Below are 17,041 nucleotides of genomic sequence, written 5' to 3'. Positions count from 1 at the left end.
TTTCATCGGCCTTTCATCGTCCTGCACTTGATGGTCGCCAATTGTAAGACAAAACCGTTTCATCAGTACATTTCTACATGAGCTTTAACTGATGTTGCCTGCGTGGAATTTCTTTCTGATTCGATAAATCAAACGCTCTTCATTGCTTTGCATAACGACCGACGGATTACATTTAAAATGTGACATTCTAACTTAACTTTTTTTTTTTTTTTTTTTAATAAAAAGAACGTTACTCATTCCGTTTGTATTTGACTGTTAAATTATTCAACAGTTCAAAGGTTCAAGTGAAGCACCTGCAGATAAGTTTCTCACTCGATACTGAAATGGTGATAAGAAACCTTTTTTAATTTAAACAAAAATCGCCCTGCACTTAAAACACAGTTCCTATGGATCCTCAAGGTTAGCCTTATTTTTCTGATTAGCAGTGAGTTGAATCATCAGAAAGCAAGTAGTTTCATTTAATTATGCAGCGCTTTCGGCTCATAAATATTAGGCAATGAGAAACATTATGAATAATAGAGCTTAATGAATAAATCTAAGAATACGGTAAAATAAAAATCAACTATGAAATATTAATAACTAAAAAAATAAAAAAAATAAAAGAAGAAATAAGACTATCTTTTGTCTATTTTCTTTACAGTTTGTCTTTTCATTGCTGCCTATACATTAAGTTCATTTTAAAATTTGTATTTTTAAAAGGAAAGAAATCGAGGCACGTTGCAGCCTATAATGTTGTCGATAAATTATGCGATATAAGGGCTGACACGGCCGCTTGGGTAGCCCATTTTTAAAACATTAAATACCAATAATTGATTGGGCATTTATTATTATTATTATTATTATTATTATTATTATTATTATTATATAGCTGTTATGCTATCCTCGTTTAAAAGTTGCGGAGTCAGTGATCTATTTTAAGGGTTTTCCATCTTCCATAAATCAAAAAAACGTGACAAACAATAACACACAGTTAATAATGAACAATATCCGTTCTCATAAAGATTTTGTTACAACAATCCCCTTAGAAAATAATCTTCATAATTTTGCCTTCAATGCATGAATTTCTTACGGCCATAATGCTCTAGAAGAGTTTCATAAAACGCACTAATTTATAAAAGGGCAGCTGCATTTGTTTAATACGTATTCTTCCGTCTGAACGAGAGAAAAAAAGCATTAAGTTTGATGGATGTTAATGATAAAGCGCGAGCTTGCGCGCGGTCATTACTAGGCTGCGAGGTCACGCGCCTCAAAATATAGTCTTGAAACAAAATTAAAGACTGCTTAACCGGAGCATAGAGTTAAAAGGATAAATGAAACTAAAAGCCTGTCCTTTCACAAATCAATTCAAATTTAAAAATTCCAGTTCAAAACGGAATTTAAGTTTATTTCTGCCTCTTAAATAACCACCTCAGACATTTGCATAGTACTGTACACGCGCAGCCGAAGGCTGAAGTACATGTATTAACACTTTTACAGTGTCTGCTAAAATGTGTTTGAAAGCTCATAAAAAGCCAGTCTCTGAATCATTGTTATCCGTCCGCCCGACTCCCACAAACACACACAGTTTATTGAGACTCCCAGCATGCTGTATGAGTATACAGGGAGGAGTATTGTACAGGGAGAAGTAAATGAATGAAGTGTTACGCTCATCTTTCCTCACTAGCTGTGGCTCCTCCTCCTCCTCCCGACTCCTCAGAGTGTGAGCTCCTGGGCCTCCAAAGAAAACAGACACGCAAGAAAGGAGGAACATCTCTTCTTCTCTCCTCACTCCATTCACAGAGCCTGCGAGAACTCGGCCCTGCTGGGACCTCCCGACCGAGCCCCCGTTTGCTTTCTCCCATTGTGACATGGACTATTCCTGTTGAAAACGAAAAGCCGTTGCACTTTTTTCTGGCCGTGACCCAACTTGACTCAGCGATGACACCTTGACTTTGGGATTTTAGCTCCGAACTCAAACGTCTCTCAGCTGGGCCTGTTTTGTAAGTAGCCAAAAATGGGTTCTGATGTACGTGACCTCAACACTCTTCTCCTCCCGTGCCCCCACTGCCCGGGGGGAACGGTAACTGCGCCCTGCCCGTGAGCAGCACCCCACAGTGGGCTCCGATGCTGGACTTTCACACCGGCACTCCCTACAGCTCGCTGGCCCCGCACTCCTTCATCAAACAGGAGCCCAGCTGGGGCACGGCCGACCCCCATGAAGACCCTCACTGCGGGCTGAGTGCCTTCACCGTGCACTTCTCTGGACAGTTCACTGGCACTGGGGCCTGCAGGTACGGAGCCTTCGGGGCCCCTACATCCAGCCAGCCTCCACCCAGTCAGCCCAGGATGTTCAGCAATGGCCCTTACCTCTCCAACTGCATGGACAGCCAGCCCAGCTCCAGGAATCAGGGTGAGAAACTGCTTTAAATGTCGCTGTTATTCTGTTCTTGCTTCTTTGTGACATTGCTTTGAAATGTTTGAATAAGATAAGCCAGTTTTTATCAATAAGTATACATTTTAATATATTTCTTAAGGGCAAAAAGCATTTTTAGAGTTACACTTTTAAAAAATAAAGGTTCTTTATTGGCATTAATGGAACTTTCCATTCCACAAAAGGTTCTTAATAGTGGAAAAAGATGATTAAAATATTAATCACACTAAGACAAATTGTTCTTTTAACAACTGCTCACTGAAAGGTTCTTTGTGGAACCCATCGCGGCAAAAACTTCCACTTGAAACATTTATTTTTAAGAGTGTATGGGGCCTATAAATTGACAGCTTATTGTAACTTCTGTTTTATTTCAGTCATTCAGTTTAGATTTCATCTGTTTAATACATTTAATTCAAGCTTAATAAAGCTTCAGCTTTTGTGTTGCACTTCTTAAAAAAAATGAAAGTAAAATTCAGAGTTTTCTGCTCTTTATTTTTAGCTGTGATCACTCTAAATGTCATAACATGTTGAAACTGGACCATTTAAATGACTCAGCTATTGGCCTAAAAGACACTATTAACAAATTAGATGAAATGTCAAAGTAGGACAAGAGTGTTCAGAAATATTGATTTCGCAAAAACGTTTAATTTTATTTTTTGGTAATTTTTAATGATTAATTATAAATGTTATTATAATTATATTTAATTTATTAAATTAATTACACATTTCTACAATCATTTTTAATTTATTCAAATACATTTGTATTAGCAATTAAGACTTCCAGCGGGTCGTCATTATTTTTAAACCCTCCTTTAAGACAATTTATTGACAGTTAAAAAGAATAGAGTTTATCATCTTCTCATTTTTGAGTTTTTTAGAGTGTGAGTATTTTATTGGACAACTGTGTAAATTTTGTAGATTGCTTGTATGAACTTGTTTAAGTTAATGAGTAAATGTATTCTGTGATTTATCCATCATCAGGTCCATCAGCTCACACATATTTGTCTGCCTTGAGTAATTATGTATCTCAGTGCTCCTGTATTTGGCGAAACAGTTCCCAGTTATTTTACAGATATGCTGCAAACACCTCATCACACAGGCGTTTAAAGCATCTGACTCATTACTGTGTCAGTGTGAAGAAACTTGAGGTTTCTGGCTTGGGGTTTAAACTTGACAAACTGCATCTTTTAAAATAAAGATGAAAAACTGCTAATATTATTCTACTAATTTTTTATTTTACGTAACAATGACTAAATTTGAATACATGTCGTCATTCAGTAATCATTGGAGACTGTATTTAAGTAATTAACAGAATAAAAATTTTTTTTTTGAAATTATATTTGACTGGATAAGATATTATAAATAAGAACAGATAATAGAGACACACAACGAGAAGAGTAAAAAAAAAAAGTTTTATTCTTTCTGACGATACGTTGTTTGGACACCTGTATTACTAGTTAAATAAAATTCATATTTCATATTTTCTATGCATTTTATGATTTTAGATCTCGTTTTATTCATCAATAAACAACTTACAAAATTACTACATATTTTGCAGTCCTTCTAACAATTTTAATCCACATTGCTACTCCAATACTTGCTATTTGGTATTATTTGGGAGGGGGAGTAATTTAATTACATTTTATTCAAATTAATATTTTGTAACTTTTAACCCTCCTCTGTCAATAGTAATAAAATAAGATAATCAATAATAATAAATAACATCTTCAGTGGTTGAGTTAACCCAGACGTAGGATAATTTTTTTTTAAAAAAAAAAAACACAATCACTCTCTAAGACATCTGATACTCGTTTAGTTCTAAATTGCATTTTGGAAACTTAAAGTTACAATTAATTGTGGGTAGTGCCACTCTAAGCAATATCAGGCCACACTTCCAGCTCTTCACTGACTCCCAGGTTAAAACTCTTGCTGAGACCTGGTAGGGTGGAAGAGAAATGGTCATCTTTAATGAGTTTTTCTCTGTCTGAGGTGAAAGTGGTTGGCTTGTAATTAATGAAGATGGTGGTGGGAGACCGTGATTTACGATGTTAAGTCTGACCTGGGGTTACACCGAGGCATGATTCACCCCTAAACCTGGTGTCGGCTCTCGGCTACACCGTCCTGCCAGCGTTTGTTTTCCTCGCACAGCTTGTCCGCTCACCCCCGCTGGGGAACGGAGCACTGATTAGGATCCAAGGAAGAATATTCCTATTATCTGGAGAATAGCTGTGTTTTGCTGTTTAATAACCGCTAATACAGATTTTCTGATGATGTTTTAAATAGGTTGTTTCCATCTCAACTAAAAATATTTGAAGTTTACAGAATAATTAGGCAATTCTGAAATATTTAAAATAGATTTTTTAGAAATTAGATATATATATTTCTGACTTAATTTATATTAACAAAATATTTGAAGTTTATGGAGTAATTAGGCCATTTCTAAAAATTTCTAAAATAAAATGGTATAACATATATATAGTTAAAAGTTTTTAAAATATTTTAAGATATATAAGTAAAATATTCTAAAATATTTCATTTATATTTCCATCTCAAATGAAAATATTTTATACGCTTATGGAATAGAATTTGCCAATTCTGCCATTTCTAAAACACAAAATGTATATTTAACATAACATATTTAACAGATATATATATGTGCATATAATAATAAATATATTTCTTTTTATTTCACAATATTATGAAAATATTTCTGACTTCATTTATATATCTTAAAATAAGTAATAATTGAAGTTTACTGAATGATTAAGCAATTCTACAATTTCTAAAACATGAATGGTACAAAATCTATATTTAAAATATATGTGAAAGATATTTAAACATTAAAATAAATATTTGTAACTTCATTTATATTTCCACGTCAACAAATATTTGAATATTTTACAGAATAATTATGCAATTCTAAAATTTCCAAAACATAAGATCTGTGTGTATTTTTTAAATAATATTTTATATAATAGTTTTTTATATAATAGTAAAAATGCATATATGTATATTTTTTAAATGTATTTTAAACCTCTCTCTCTCTCTCTCTCTCTCTGTACGTATATATATATATATATTTATTTATATTTGCAATACTTCATTTATATTATCTGTCACAGGTTACGGTGCTGTTTCTTTTGATGGAGCCACAAACTACGGACACACACCTTCCCATCACACCTCGCAGTTTCCTAACCACTCCTTCAAACACGAGGACCCCATCACGCAGCAAAGCAACATGGGTAAACACACACACCATGCACTAAATTACATTTTATAGTGTTTGTACAAATGCTCATATTGGAAGAGATTCTAATCTACAAACACTTTCTGCGTGTTTGAGATCTGGCCCTTGCTCTTTGAACTTACAGAGCGATCTCTGTAATGTCATTCAGGGGGCAAGTTGCACAAAACGTCCCATTGCTGAACAGTAAATCAGCTGAAACCTTTTTTTTCTCCCCATAGTCCTCTCTGCTCTTACGCACGTCATAATGTTAAACATCAGCAAACAGCTAACCGGACAATTTGGTGTTCACTGTGCCGCAGTAAATTCTGCCTGAGGTCTCTGCGCTTGTGGCAATGCGAGATGCCTTTCGGAATGTTTAGAACTACCATGGGACGCATCCACAATACGGGGGCCGGATGAGCCAAAGCAGCGATTCCTCATTTGCACTTTGAAACAGAGAGGGAGAGGTCTGCGTGCTTTATGGCTTCAAAGAAAGTCAGCCTGTTGTTTTCATAACTGCTAAGTGTACTCGGCTGCATCTCCATAACCCTCCCTCACGCTCATATTCCCTTTGTAAGATGCACTATGCCACACATGCTCGATCATGCGTTTCGCTGGAACAGCAAAGTTATGATACTCTGACCATCCAGGCATGGATATTTTCCATCAGGGACTCAAGACAAACAGAGTGCACAAATGTTCATTCCCGTTAATTAAACTCTGCTGAGAATTATTAAAACACAATCACACAATGTGGTTAACCAAAGAGTGATCGAGGTGAAATATTAGAACATTTTGTGTTATTAAGGAAAAATTGTATTTTTCTTCAAAACATTTTTTTCTTTATCTCTTGCATAGGCACTGAATCAAGTCGTGTTTATTTAAAATAATTGACTTATGTATTAATTTATAATTTATTTATTTAAAACAAAGTTCTGCACAACTAAGAAGAACACTTTGACAAGAAAACATATACACACTCTTAAAAAGAAATGGTGCTATATAGCACTAAAAGTGGTTCTTGGCTCGTAATCATAGGGGAACCACTTTAGGTGCTATATAGCACCATATCTTGACCTTTGTCAAATGGTGCTATGTAGAACCATAAGAGGTGCCATATTGCATTGTTTTTCTTCAACAAAAATGGTGCTAAACAGCACCAACAGTGGTTCTTTGGCTTGTAAAGAACCTTTAAAGGGGATTAACAGGTGCTATATAGCACCTTAATCACCCCAAAGAACCACTGAAGAACCGCTGAAGAACCATACAGGAGCTTAACAGGTTCTGTATATGGTAGTGGTGCTATATAGCTCCTCAGTCATGCCAAAGAACCGGTGAAGAACCACTGAAGCACCAAGATTTGATGCTATACAGCACCAAAAGTGGTTCCCCTATGATTACGAGCCAAAGAACCACTTTTAGTGCTATATAGCACCATTTGTTTCTAGATTTTATATATATATATATATATATATATATATATATATATATAAACAATTAAAGAAGACACAGTATTAAAAGTAAACTTTTTATTCTTTACAGTACTTTATAATTCTTTTTTTTACATTTATATAATGTGTATATTAATACTCAAGTAAATTTAATACCATGACAAGAAAATAGTACAAATATTACACCCAAAAAGACCATTAAATAACACACAAAAGATATACAAAAGTATCTATTTTTGTATTTTTATAACATTTCGTAATTATTTTTACAATATTTAGATAATGTTTATATTAATACTGAGATTAATTTAAAACCATGACAATAAGACAAAAACAAAAAGCAAAAAAAATAAAGAAAATAGGAAAAATGTATATAATGTGTATTTGTTATGCCCCTGGACTGTTTTGTTGTGTTTTTGCTCCCCATGTGTTCCCTGTGACCCAGTTTCTCCCTCACGTTGATTTGATTCCAGGTGTGTCTCGTCTTCCTCCCTGATTGTCCTGTGTATTTAAGGTCTTGTCCTTTCAGTTAGGTTTTGTCGGTTCTTGAATGTTTTCCCTGCCTGTGTTCTGTGTTACCCAGTTGGATATTAAAGACTCTCATTTTGTGTATTCCTCATCTCCTCGTCTCCGTGCTTCCTGGTATCGTGACAAAATTAATACTATACGCTATAATTTAATACCATGACAAGAAAATAGAAAAAGTATTACACCCAAAAAGACCATTAAATAATACAAAACATATACAAAAGTGTCTATTTTTGTATTTTTATAACATTTTATAATTATTTTTACAATATTTATATAATGTTTATATTAATACTGAGATTAATTTAAAACCATGACAATAAGACGAAAACAAAAAACAAAAAGACCATTAAATAATACACAAGATAAAAGGGCATGTAAATATAATACACAAGAAAAATTTAAGAAAAATAAAAAGTTATTTGTACAATATGTATTTTTTTTTTACGTTAATGTCTATAATATAAAATTTATGTAAAAATAATGTGTTTATAAAAATATTATTAATTATAATTAACAATAATAAAAACAAGTAGCATTATTTACTTTAGATTCTTTTTATATTAATATAAATATATTCATATAAAATATATAAATCTAATTTTTGGCCAATACAGAGATATTGTAGCCTGGGTATAAGATCTTAGAAATCAAATCAATACCAGAAATAAACACTATCAAAGGCTTTTCGTTCATATTTCTGTTGCATTTCAGGTGAGCAGCAGTATCCTGTTCCTCCTCCGGTATACGGCTGCCACACTCCCTCTGACAGCTGTACAGGAAGTCAGGCTCTGCTCCTGAGGAACCCATACAACAGGTACAGCTCCAGTCCTATCCATCACCAATAACATCTCAAGGCCTTCTGAAACATGTTCTTTACACATCTGACTCCTCTCTCTCTCTCTCTCTCTCTCTCTCTCTCTACAAGACATGTAAATCATTGCCGCTTCAGAAGTTTCTTAAATGCCTCATAACCGAAAAACAGACTTCACAAAATGTAATATGTATCCAAAAAGATTTGAAGGAAATGAGATATGAAATGAGAAAGTCATGCACATGGCCACCGAATTCTTTAAAAAAAAAGTCGTCCAGACAGTACAACTGATAGTTGTCAGGACACACGGGGTGCAGGAAGTTCAAATCCAGTTCTGTTCAATAACCAGGCCTGTGCAACAATCAGAGACACGTCAAAATCTGTTATTATGGCGACTCCAAAAAGTCACGCTGCCACTGAGCACGTAGAGGAAGTGCGGAAGTTAGGTAACAAGAGGAGGAAAAGGAGGCACAGGATGTTCGAATAAAGTTCGGGTACTTTTATAAAAAAATAAAAATAAAAAACGCATTAAAAATATACACTACTAAAATATTTTTTTATGTTTTTTTTCAAAGAGGTGCTTATCAAGGCTGCATTTATTTGTCCAAAGACACAATAAAATCCATAATACTGTGAAGTATTATTATAATTTAAAATAACTGTTTTCTACGTTAATATATTTTAAAATGTAATTTATTCCTGGGATGCAAAGCTGAATTTTCAGCATCATTACTCCAGTATTCAGTGTCACATGATCCTTCAGATTTGCTTGTTAAGAAACTTGTATTGTTATTATTATTATGTTGGAAATATTTTTTTTCAAGATTCTTTGATGAATAGTGATGATGAAAAGTTCAAAAGAACAGCATTGATTTGAAATAGAAATCTTTTGTAACTTTATAAATGTATTTACTGTCACTTTTGATAAATTTAATGTGTCCTTTTTTAATGCGTTTCCAAAAAATACAAATCCTACTGACTCCAAACTTCTAAACGGTAATGTAATCTCTAATGCCACTATATAAACAAACAAACAAAAAAAAAATTGCAGATTTCATCAATATAAAATATGAGTGTGTCACGGCTTAAAATGCAAATTGGTATAATTTAATTTAACAACACACTGCCAAATCAAAGCTGGGTTCTGTCAAACGTGCTTAATAAAGGTCAAGTGCTGAACAGCATTGTGTACTACGCCAAGATAAACGGTTTAATCCACCACCCGTTTGCACTTTCAGACCAGCTCTGAATTCTTTCATTCTGATAAGTGGTTAACTGTTCTCGGTGGAATTCCCTTCGCAACTTCGGCTAACAGCGCGAGTACTACAGCCCCGAAATGATCTCGCATTCCTCGGATGCTTTCGCCATGTTGTTTTTCCAGCGCAGAGGGAACATAAAGATTCAAAATAACAGAATTGGGATGATAAGAGGACTTTGACTCAGGTCGAACTGCAGCTTCTCGGCGCTGTAATAAACAGTCTCCTATCGGGCCGCAGCGAGGCGGCTGTGAATCCTCAAATCAGAATACTGTGCTGCTTTTCAAATCAAATGCCTGGTACCTACAGCCCTGTATTTACACAGGCCTCCGGTTAAAGCGCTTTTTGGGTAGCACGAGGTGGCTGGAATAAAAACACATCCAGATTTTCAAAGTAAAATTAGGTCGTTGTTAATCTCAAAAGCAGATGCAGTGTACGAAAATGTAAACTCTTCACAATCTACAGGCTTCCTGCATCTGTGTCTGGTGTGTCTAAAAGGAAAAACAAAGATCCAGACCAAGTTCACAGAGCAAAGCTGAACGGGGGAGCTTACCAGACCATATATTATATCTTTGAACAAACTATTTTTCAAGTCTCATTTTATATAAGCACTGACATTAATTCTTCTGTGTATTATTTGAGCTGCAAAGCTGTGTAAATCAATTTGTACTGTCTTTTTAATGTTTAAGGTTTAATTGTAAGGCAATGAATCATAAGATTGGATAGAACTTTACAAAGAAAAGATTAGTAAGCAATTTTTGCATAATGCATACTTAAATCATATTAACACATAGTGTTTATACTGTACATCTTGTGGCTTTACTTTTGAAACAGTGAGTATTTTAAAGTTTAAGGCTTGCCTTAGTAATAGTAATTTGCCTGTAGTATTTTTAAAGTTTTATGGTTTTAAGCATTACATTGTCATGCCAATGGATTGTAAAATTTAATATAGCTTTAAAAAATTGCTTTCTAACCTATTTGGCTTCATTATATTTTACTCTGTTTTAAGGAATATACCAGGTTCTTTTTATAAAAGCACTGATATTAATTCTTCTTTTAAAACCGGTGTATTATTTAAGATGCAGAGCTGTATAAATAATCATTTTTATGATTTAGGCGTTATATAGCTATGGCAATGAATAGTAACATTGGATATAACTTTACAAAGTAAAGATAATGCAAAGTAAGCACAGTAAAGTGAGCAATTTTTACACAATAAAATCATGATTTTTACAATCAATAAAAAAATGTTAATGCAAGAAAAATAATTTAAAATGTATTTTTGTGGTAACCAACATTATTCCATAAATACTGTTTAACTTGTGTTTAATACATTTTCTGCATGGACTTTTTTTGAATGCACTAAAAATATACATTACCATTCAAAAGTTTAGGGTCAGTAAGATTTTTTTAATGTTTTTTAAAGAGATCTCTTATGCTTACCCAGATTGCATTTATTTGATTTATTTAAGATACAGTAAAAACAGTAATATTGTGAAATATTATTAGAATTTAGAATAACTTTTTCTATTTTAATATATGATAAAATTTAATTTATTCCTGTGATGCAAAGCTGAATTTTCAGCATCATTATTCCAGTCTTCAGTGTCACATGATCCTTCAGAAATCATTCTAATATGCTGATTTGCTGCTTAAGAAAATTATATTATTATTGTTTAATAGAGTTTAAGATTCTTTGATGAACAGAAAGTTCAAAAGAACAACAATTATTTGAAACAGAAATACTTTGTAACATTATAAAAGTCTTTACTGTCACTTTTGATAAATGTAATGCATCCTTGTTGAATATAAGTATTAATCTCTTTAAAAAAAAAAAAAATACCACAAATTGTATTTATGTGGTAACCAACATTATGCCACAAATACTATTGATGTGCAGAAGTTATCATTATCGAAAGAGTCCTGAAACATTTCTAACACAAACGTGTCAAATTAGTTTCTTCAGCCAGCATTTTCTCAAAACAAACTCTGTTGATGCTGAAATACTGTTATGTTTCTTCGGCAGTGAAGCAAGCGCAGTACCAGGTACCAGTTCATACCGCCGTACACTGTTGCCTGTCTATGATGAAACACTATGATGTCAGAGTTGCTGTAGATAAATCCAAACTATGTGTTTGGGTGAGCACCTGGCAGGGTAACTAATGGTCCTACAGACAGGCTTTTAATAACGTATGGCAGGTTTTTGGTCAGAGGGATGTCCTGATTAACTGATCACCCCTGGTGTGGGTAACCTCCTTTTTTTTTTGCACATATGACACATTCATTCGCTGTTACCCAGGATGCCTTTGTCAAAAGGGCTATTTTTCATTCACACATTCTTTACATCTAACAGTGGTTGCTGTTTTTTAAGATTAAGAGTGCTTGTAGTACAGGAAGTTACTGTATATGTATATTTTCTTAAATAGTATTTCTGTTGTTTTCAATCCCAGCAGTGATAATTTATATCAAATGGCGTCACAGTTGGAATGCATGGCGTGGAATCCCGTCAACCCTCTGGCGTCCACTATAAAGAGGTAGGTCGACGCGACCCACTCCTGTCATGTACGAAATTCTTCTGTGATTTGAATAAGCACACATTTGTTTCAGCTAAGAGAAGAGAAGTGTGTCACGGGTTAAAACTTACAATATGCTTCATTTAAGCTGGTATTTACGCTGGGAAAATAAAATGGGAATTGAAATTATTGTGAGGGCCTGATAATAAGTCTGAATTCAAGTTGGATTATGTGTGCAAACCACAATGGTTTGGGTTCTGTTTCTTTTATGGTACATTGCCATGGATGTCAGAAAACCAGATTCATTGCAGATAGTACAATACTAGCCAGATCAAAAAAAAAGAGAAGAAAAAAAAAAAATACACTTTATTTACAAGTTGAATGACAAAATAAAATGGATTTTTTATTTGAGTAATAAGACCTGTTTCACCAAGGATGATAACTTTAAAGCTAACGATAAACATAGGCTATATACAGTAGTTTTAAAAATCGTTCTCAATATTAAAGAATAGCAGAGTCCGCACCACAGAGAAACGATTTTCACTTTCAAAACAATTTTTTTTTTTTCCAGCTGATGAACGATAAAAACATTGACACCCAATCAGAATCAATCTTGCTATAATGAGCTTGAGAATTTAAAGCAGCAGATGAGCATGCGCTTAGAATAAAAAGAAGATATCGTCCACTGGTCTGGGTGCTAATATAGTTATCTTTATAGTTATCGTTCTTGGTGTGAACGGGCCTTTTAAATGTTTATTTTAAGGTGAAATGTGGAATTTTTGCGCCTCTAGCGCCACCAAAATGAATTGCAAAAATACTGACAGGTTTCTTAAACGCTCATCCCAAACTTCTGTTATTGGTTGGATAAAACGATAGGTGTCAGAATTAAGAAGCGCTTCTTTTTTGTTAAAAACTGGTTCCATTTTTTTAAATAGCAGAACCGAGTGATGTTCACTATTCTTGCGGAATACCGTACTGAGTTTCCTGCGTTTCTTCTTCAACTGAATAAACAGCGCTAAACAGACAGCTTGATCAATGTAATCACAGTTACTGATTATAGATTACAGGTACTCTAATAAACTGCTTCATTTTAGTGAAACAAATACCTCATCAGTATAGTCCGATTCTGAAAAAAATGGCTCTTGTGAATGAGTCGGTTCTTTGTAGTGTATTACAGCGCAACCAGTTTACTCTGATTCACGAACAAATTAGTTGTTTTTTAGCGAATCAAAAAGATATAGCGCAAACAATGTTTTCTGATTCCCAAACAAATGACTCTTATGAGCCATTTCCTTTTAGCGAATCAGAAATATACAGCGCAGCTAGTGCAGTCCAATTGAACGAATGACTTCTGAATCAAAGATCATATGATTCAGTTTAGCGGTGGGGTTAGGGGTGGAGCTTTGTATGTACTTTTTTCTAAAAATTGTATGTTTTTATGTGACACACATTTTACTAATTCATACTAAATAACCAACCTGTAAAATACTAGTTTTCGTCGGCGCAGGTAGCCTTGTTGGCAGCACGCCGACATGCAGTGCCGTTGCGCTACGGGCGTCCTGAGTTCGAATCCCGAACAGTCCCGATCCCCCCCCCCCCCTCTCCCACATCATAATAAAGGCAAAAATGTCAAAAAATAAATATACAAAACAAATACTAGTTTTCTCATAAGATCCGGTTGCAGTTGTGCACTTTTCGGCGAAATCAACCTGTAGATGTACTTATAGTCGTGTCTGCATATTTAACATTGAAAAACTCAATTGGACCAGTTTCACATGATCTAAAAATCTATTCTCTGCAACTTTCTTTATCTTTCTGTTTGTGCCAGAGATTAGAGTGTGCACATGCAGAATAAGCCTCTGTTTTGTCTGGCTAGAGAACGATATCCTGCCATATATTTCTGGCAGTGGCACCTCAGCCTTGACCAGGCCGAGCGCCGGCCCGCTGGGAGGAAGGGAGCCACGCAGGGGGGAGATGGAAGTGCATCAGTGCACAATGGGACAGCTTCTACTCCCCCTGGGACCAGAGCGAGAATCCGCAGTCACGTTCGGCCAGGCGGGGAGGAGGCTATGACCTCTCCCCAGCCTCCCTGAAAGAGTCTGAGGAGCCCTGGGTGACGGAATGATTCATATGCTGATAAATGAGAGGGACGGGGCTGGTTTCAGTTGAGGAAAAATCAGACACGCTGATCGATCTCAAGGGGGCTGCCATGGAAGCGTTGCTGTGGCTCCTCAAGCCAAACTTAATCATTCTTATACACGTCCAACTATCTATAGCTCTTCACATACCTCCAAATCCCATGCCTGTCGCAAGCCCAAGGTGGTTCGGCTTGGGTGAATGAATGAACTGTGAGAAGATTTACTGCAGGACGCTGTTTTGGACTGTCTTTTCTGTCTGGCTGGTCAGACAAAGAGAACTTTATTCCTCATGAACCTAAATTTGTGAAATTTTGGGAAAGATCTGCACAGTAACGAAAAACAGTTTCCATAATGTGTGGTCTTTTCTCCAAAGCGGAGAAACATGGTGTAGAATTGTCCTGAGAAACGTGTATTTACAGCGTGACGTAAAAAGCAATACCGCTGAGGTTCAGGCAGAAGTTCAACAGTGAGCAAGACCATACATTCCCCATTCATCTCTCTGACTGGCCCTACCTCAAATGTTTAGGGCAAAAATATTGCTCTTTGAAACAGGGAGCAATTTGCCCCAATGTCAAGATGAATTACAAAGACATGACTCTGTGTATTTTATGACTAGCAATGCCCTCTGTGTCATCCAAACTTTGTGAAATAATGCATGGAGAGATTTAGGAAGGACTGTATCTGCTGTTGCGCATAAATGAGAAAGTTATTAAGTAGAATTACATTTGGTGAACAGTTGCTTTAGTGTGGAGCAATTGTTGATGTTTTACATGCATCAACAGACATAGACATGTTTTATTCTAGTTATAGTACAAACTTATAAAACTTATAGTATAAGTTTAAAACTAAAAGTTCGTTCATTAAATATATATTAAATTTTAACATTTTTAACATTACGAAAAAGCTAATAATTTTGTTAATCAGTATTGTTTTATTTTTGAGTAAAAATTTATTATACAATGGCTTGTTTTTAATATACACTACAGTATGTTCAAATGTTGGGATTGCTTTTAAATGCTTTTGAAATACTTCTCTTATGCTCTCCAAGGCTGCATTTATTTGATCACAAAATACAGTAAAAACAGTAATATTGTGAAATATTATTACAGTTTAAAATGACTTGTCTATTTTAATATAATTTAAAAATATCCAGTCTTCAGTGTTACATGATCTTTCAGAAATCACACTAATATGCCGATTTGCTGCTCAAGAAACATTTCTTATTCTTATCAAAGTTGAAAATGGTTGTGTTGCTTAATATTTTTGTGGAAACACGATACCTTATTTTTTTCATTATTCTCCGATGAATAGAAATCTTTGGTAACATTCTAAATGTATTTACTGTAAATTTTGAATGTAATGCATCCTTGCTGGAAAATTTTTTTTTTTTTAGCCCCTTTAAACAGAAGTGATTTTTTTTTTTTATTATACCTCACTGGCAATGTTTTTCTTGTTTTAAGCACAAACAAAAAAAAAAAATACAAAAAAAAAAAAAATCACAAGATTTAGCCTATACTTAGAGCTAGAAAAATTAATTGCATTTCCTTTTTTTTTTTTTTTTTTGGAATAAGCTTACTTTATTCCATATGATGACATTAACTCTAAATATTCTCCTGTTTAATCACAAACAGCCATGCAGGAGGCTATGAGAGTGACCCCAGCACACCCATGGTCTACAGCTGCAGCACGCAGTACCGCATCCACACCCACGGCGTCTTCAGAGGCCTTCAGGTCAGTATCTCTTGCTCACAGCTCATTTGAGTTCACTCTCAGGACAAACTAAGATTCTTTGTGCTCTTGGGATGTGCTCACATCGGGCCAAGGTCAGGCCACAGCGTACAAAGACACACTGACACTGACAAACACCTCACACACAACCCTTAATCAAAAGGTTGATTATACAACTTGCTAAAATGATGTATAATCCAAAAAGAAATGAAAAACTCGAGATTTAGAAGTGTGATACAGTGCCTTAAATAACTAATAAAAAAAGAGACAAATGTAATTTAAAAAGAAGGTGCTGAAGAAAACCATCTGACGCAATGAGAACGCTATGCGAGAGGAAGCAGGCCCCTGCCAGAATAGTTGAGAGATTTGAAAGGCATTTCAGGATGAAAAGCAAATAGGAATCACTTAAAAAAGTCCATTAGCCGTAAAGCTGCAGTTTCCAGTTGCCTGCTGCTCATGCATATAAATCATTAGCTCTTAATTAATGTCTGTCAACAGCCTTAAAGCTGTAAAAGAAGAGATACTCCAGAGCTGCTCTCGCTCAGAATGGGATGCCTTTCTTCACTTCTCTGTTTATTCGTTCCCTCTTCATTGTATAAATGCATGATGGGCAACTTAGAATGACTTCTCAACTTGCAGTGTAGATAGATAGATAGATCTGATAGAAAAATGCCAGATAGATAGATAGATAGATAGATAGATAGATAGATAGATAGATAGATAGATAGATAGATAGATAGATAGATAGATAGATAGATAGATAGAAATATCTGATAGAAAAATGTCAGATAGATAGATAGATAGAAATATCTGATAGAAAAATGCCAGATAGATAGATAGATAGATAGATAGATAGATAGATAGATAGATAGATAGATAGATAGATAGATAGATAGATAGATAGATAGATAGATAGATAGATAGATAGATCTGATAGAAAAATGTCAGATAGATAGAAATATCTGATAGAAAAA

The 17,041-nt window shown here is 34.7% G+C and overlaps 1 protein-coding gene across 1 annotated transcript in view; it reads left to right on the top strand.

Moving 5' to 3' along the window:
• Positions 1-1,718: 1,718 nt before the first annotated feature.
• wt1a (WT1 transcription factor a) overlaps positions 1,719-17,041 on the top strand; it is a 23,621-nt gene continuing 8,298 nt past the window's right edge. The window contains 6 exon segments of the mRNA XM_058766857.1: positions 1,719-2,024; positions 2,027-2,389; positions 5,533-5,655; positions 8,333-8,435; positions 12,142-12,222; positions 15,971-16,070. Of these exon segments, the coding sequence (XP_058622840.1) occupies positions 1,994-2,024; positions 2,027-2,389; positions 5,533-5,655; positions 8,333-8,435; positions 12,142-12,222; positions 15,971-16,070 (801 nt within the window). The 5' untranslated portion in view covers positions 1,719-1,993.

The sequence above is a fragment of the Onychostoma macrolepis genome, chromosome 25, assembly GCF_012432095.1.
Source record: "Onychostoma macrolepis isolate SWU-2019 chromosome 25, ASM1243209v1, whole genome shotgun sequence".
NCBI lineage: Eukaryota > Metazoa > Chordata > Actinopteri > Cypriniformes > Cyprinidae > Onychostoma > Onychostoma macrolepis.
Note: the sequence above shows the minus strand (reverse complement) of the source record. Positions and strands in the feature narration are given on the sequence as shown.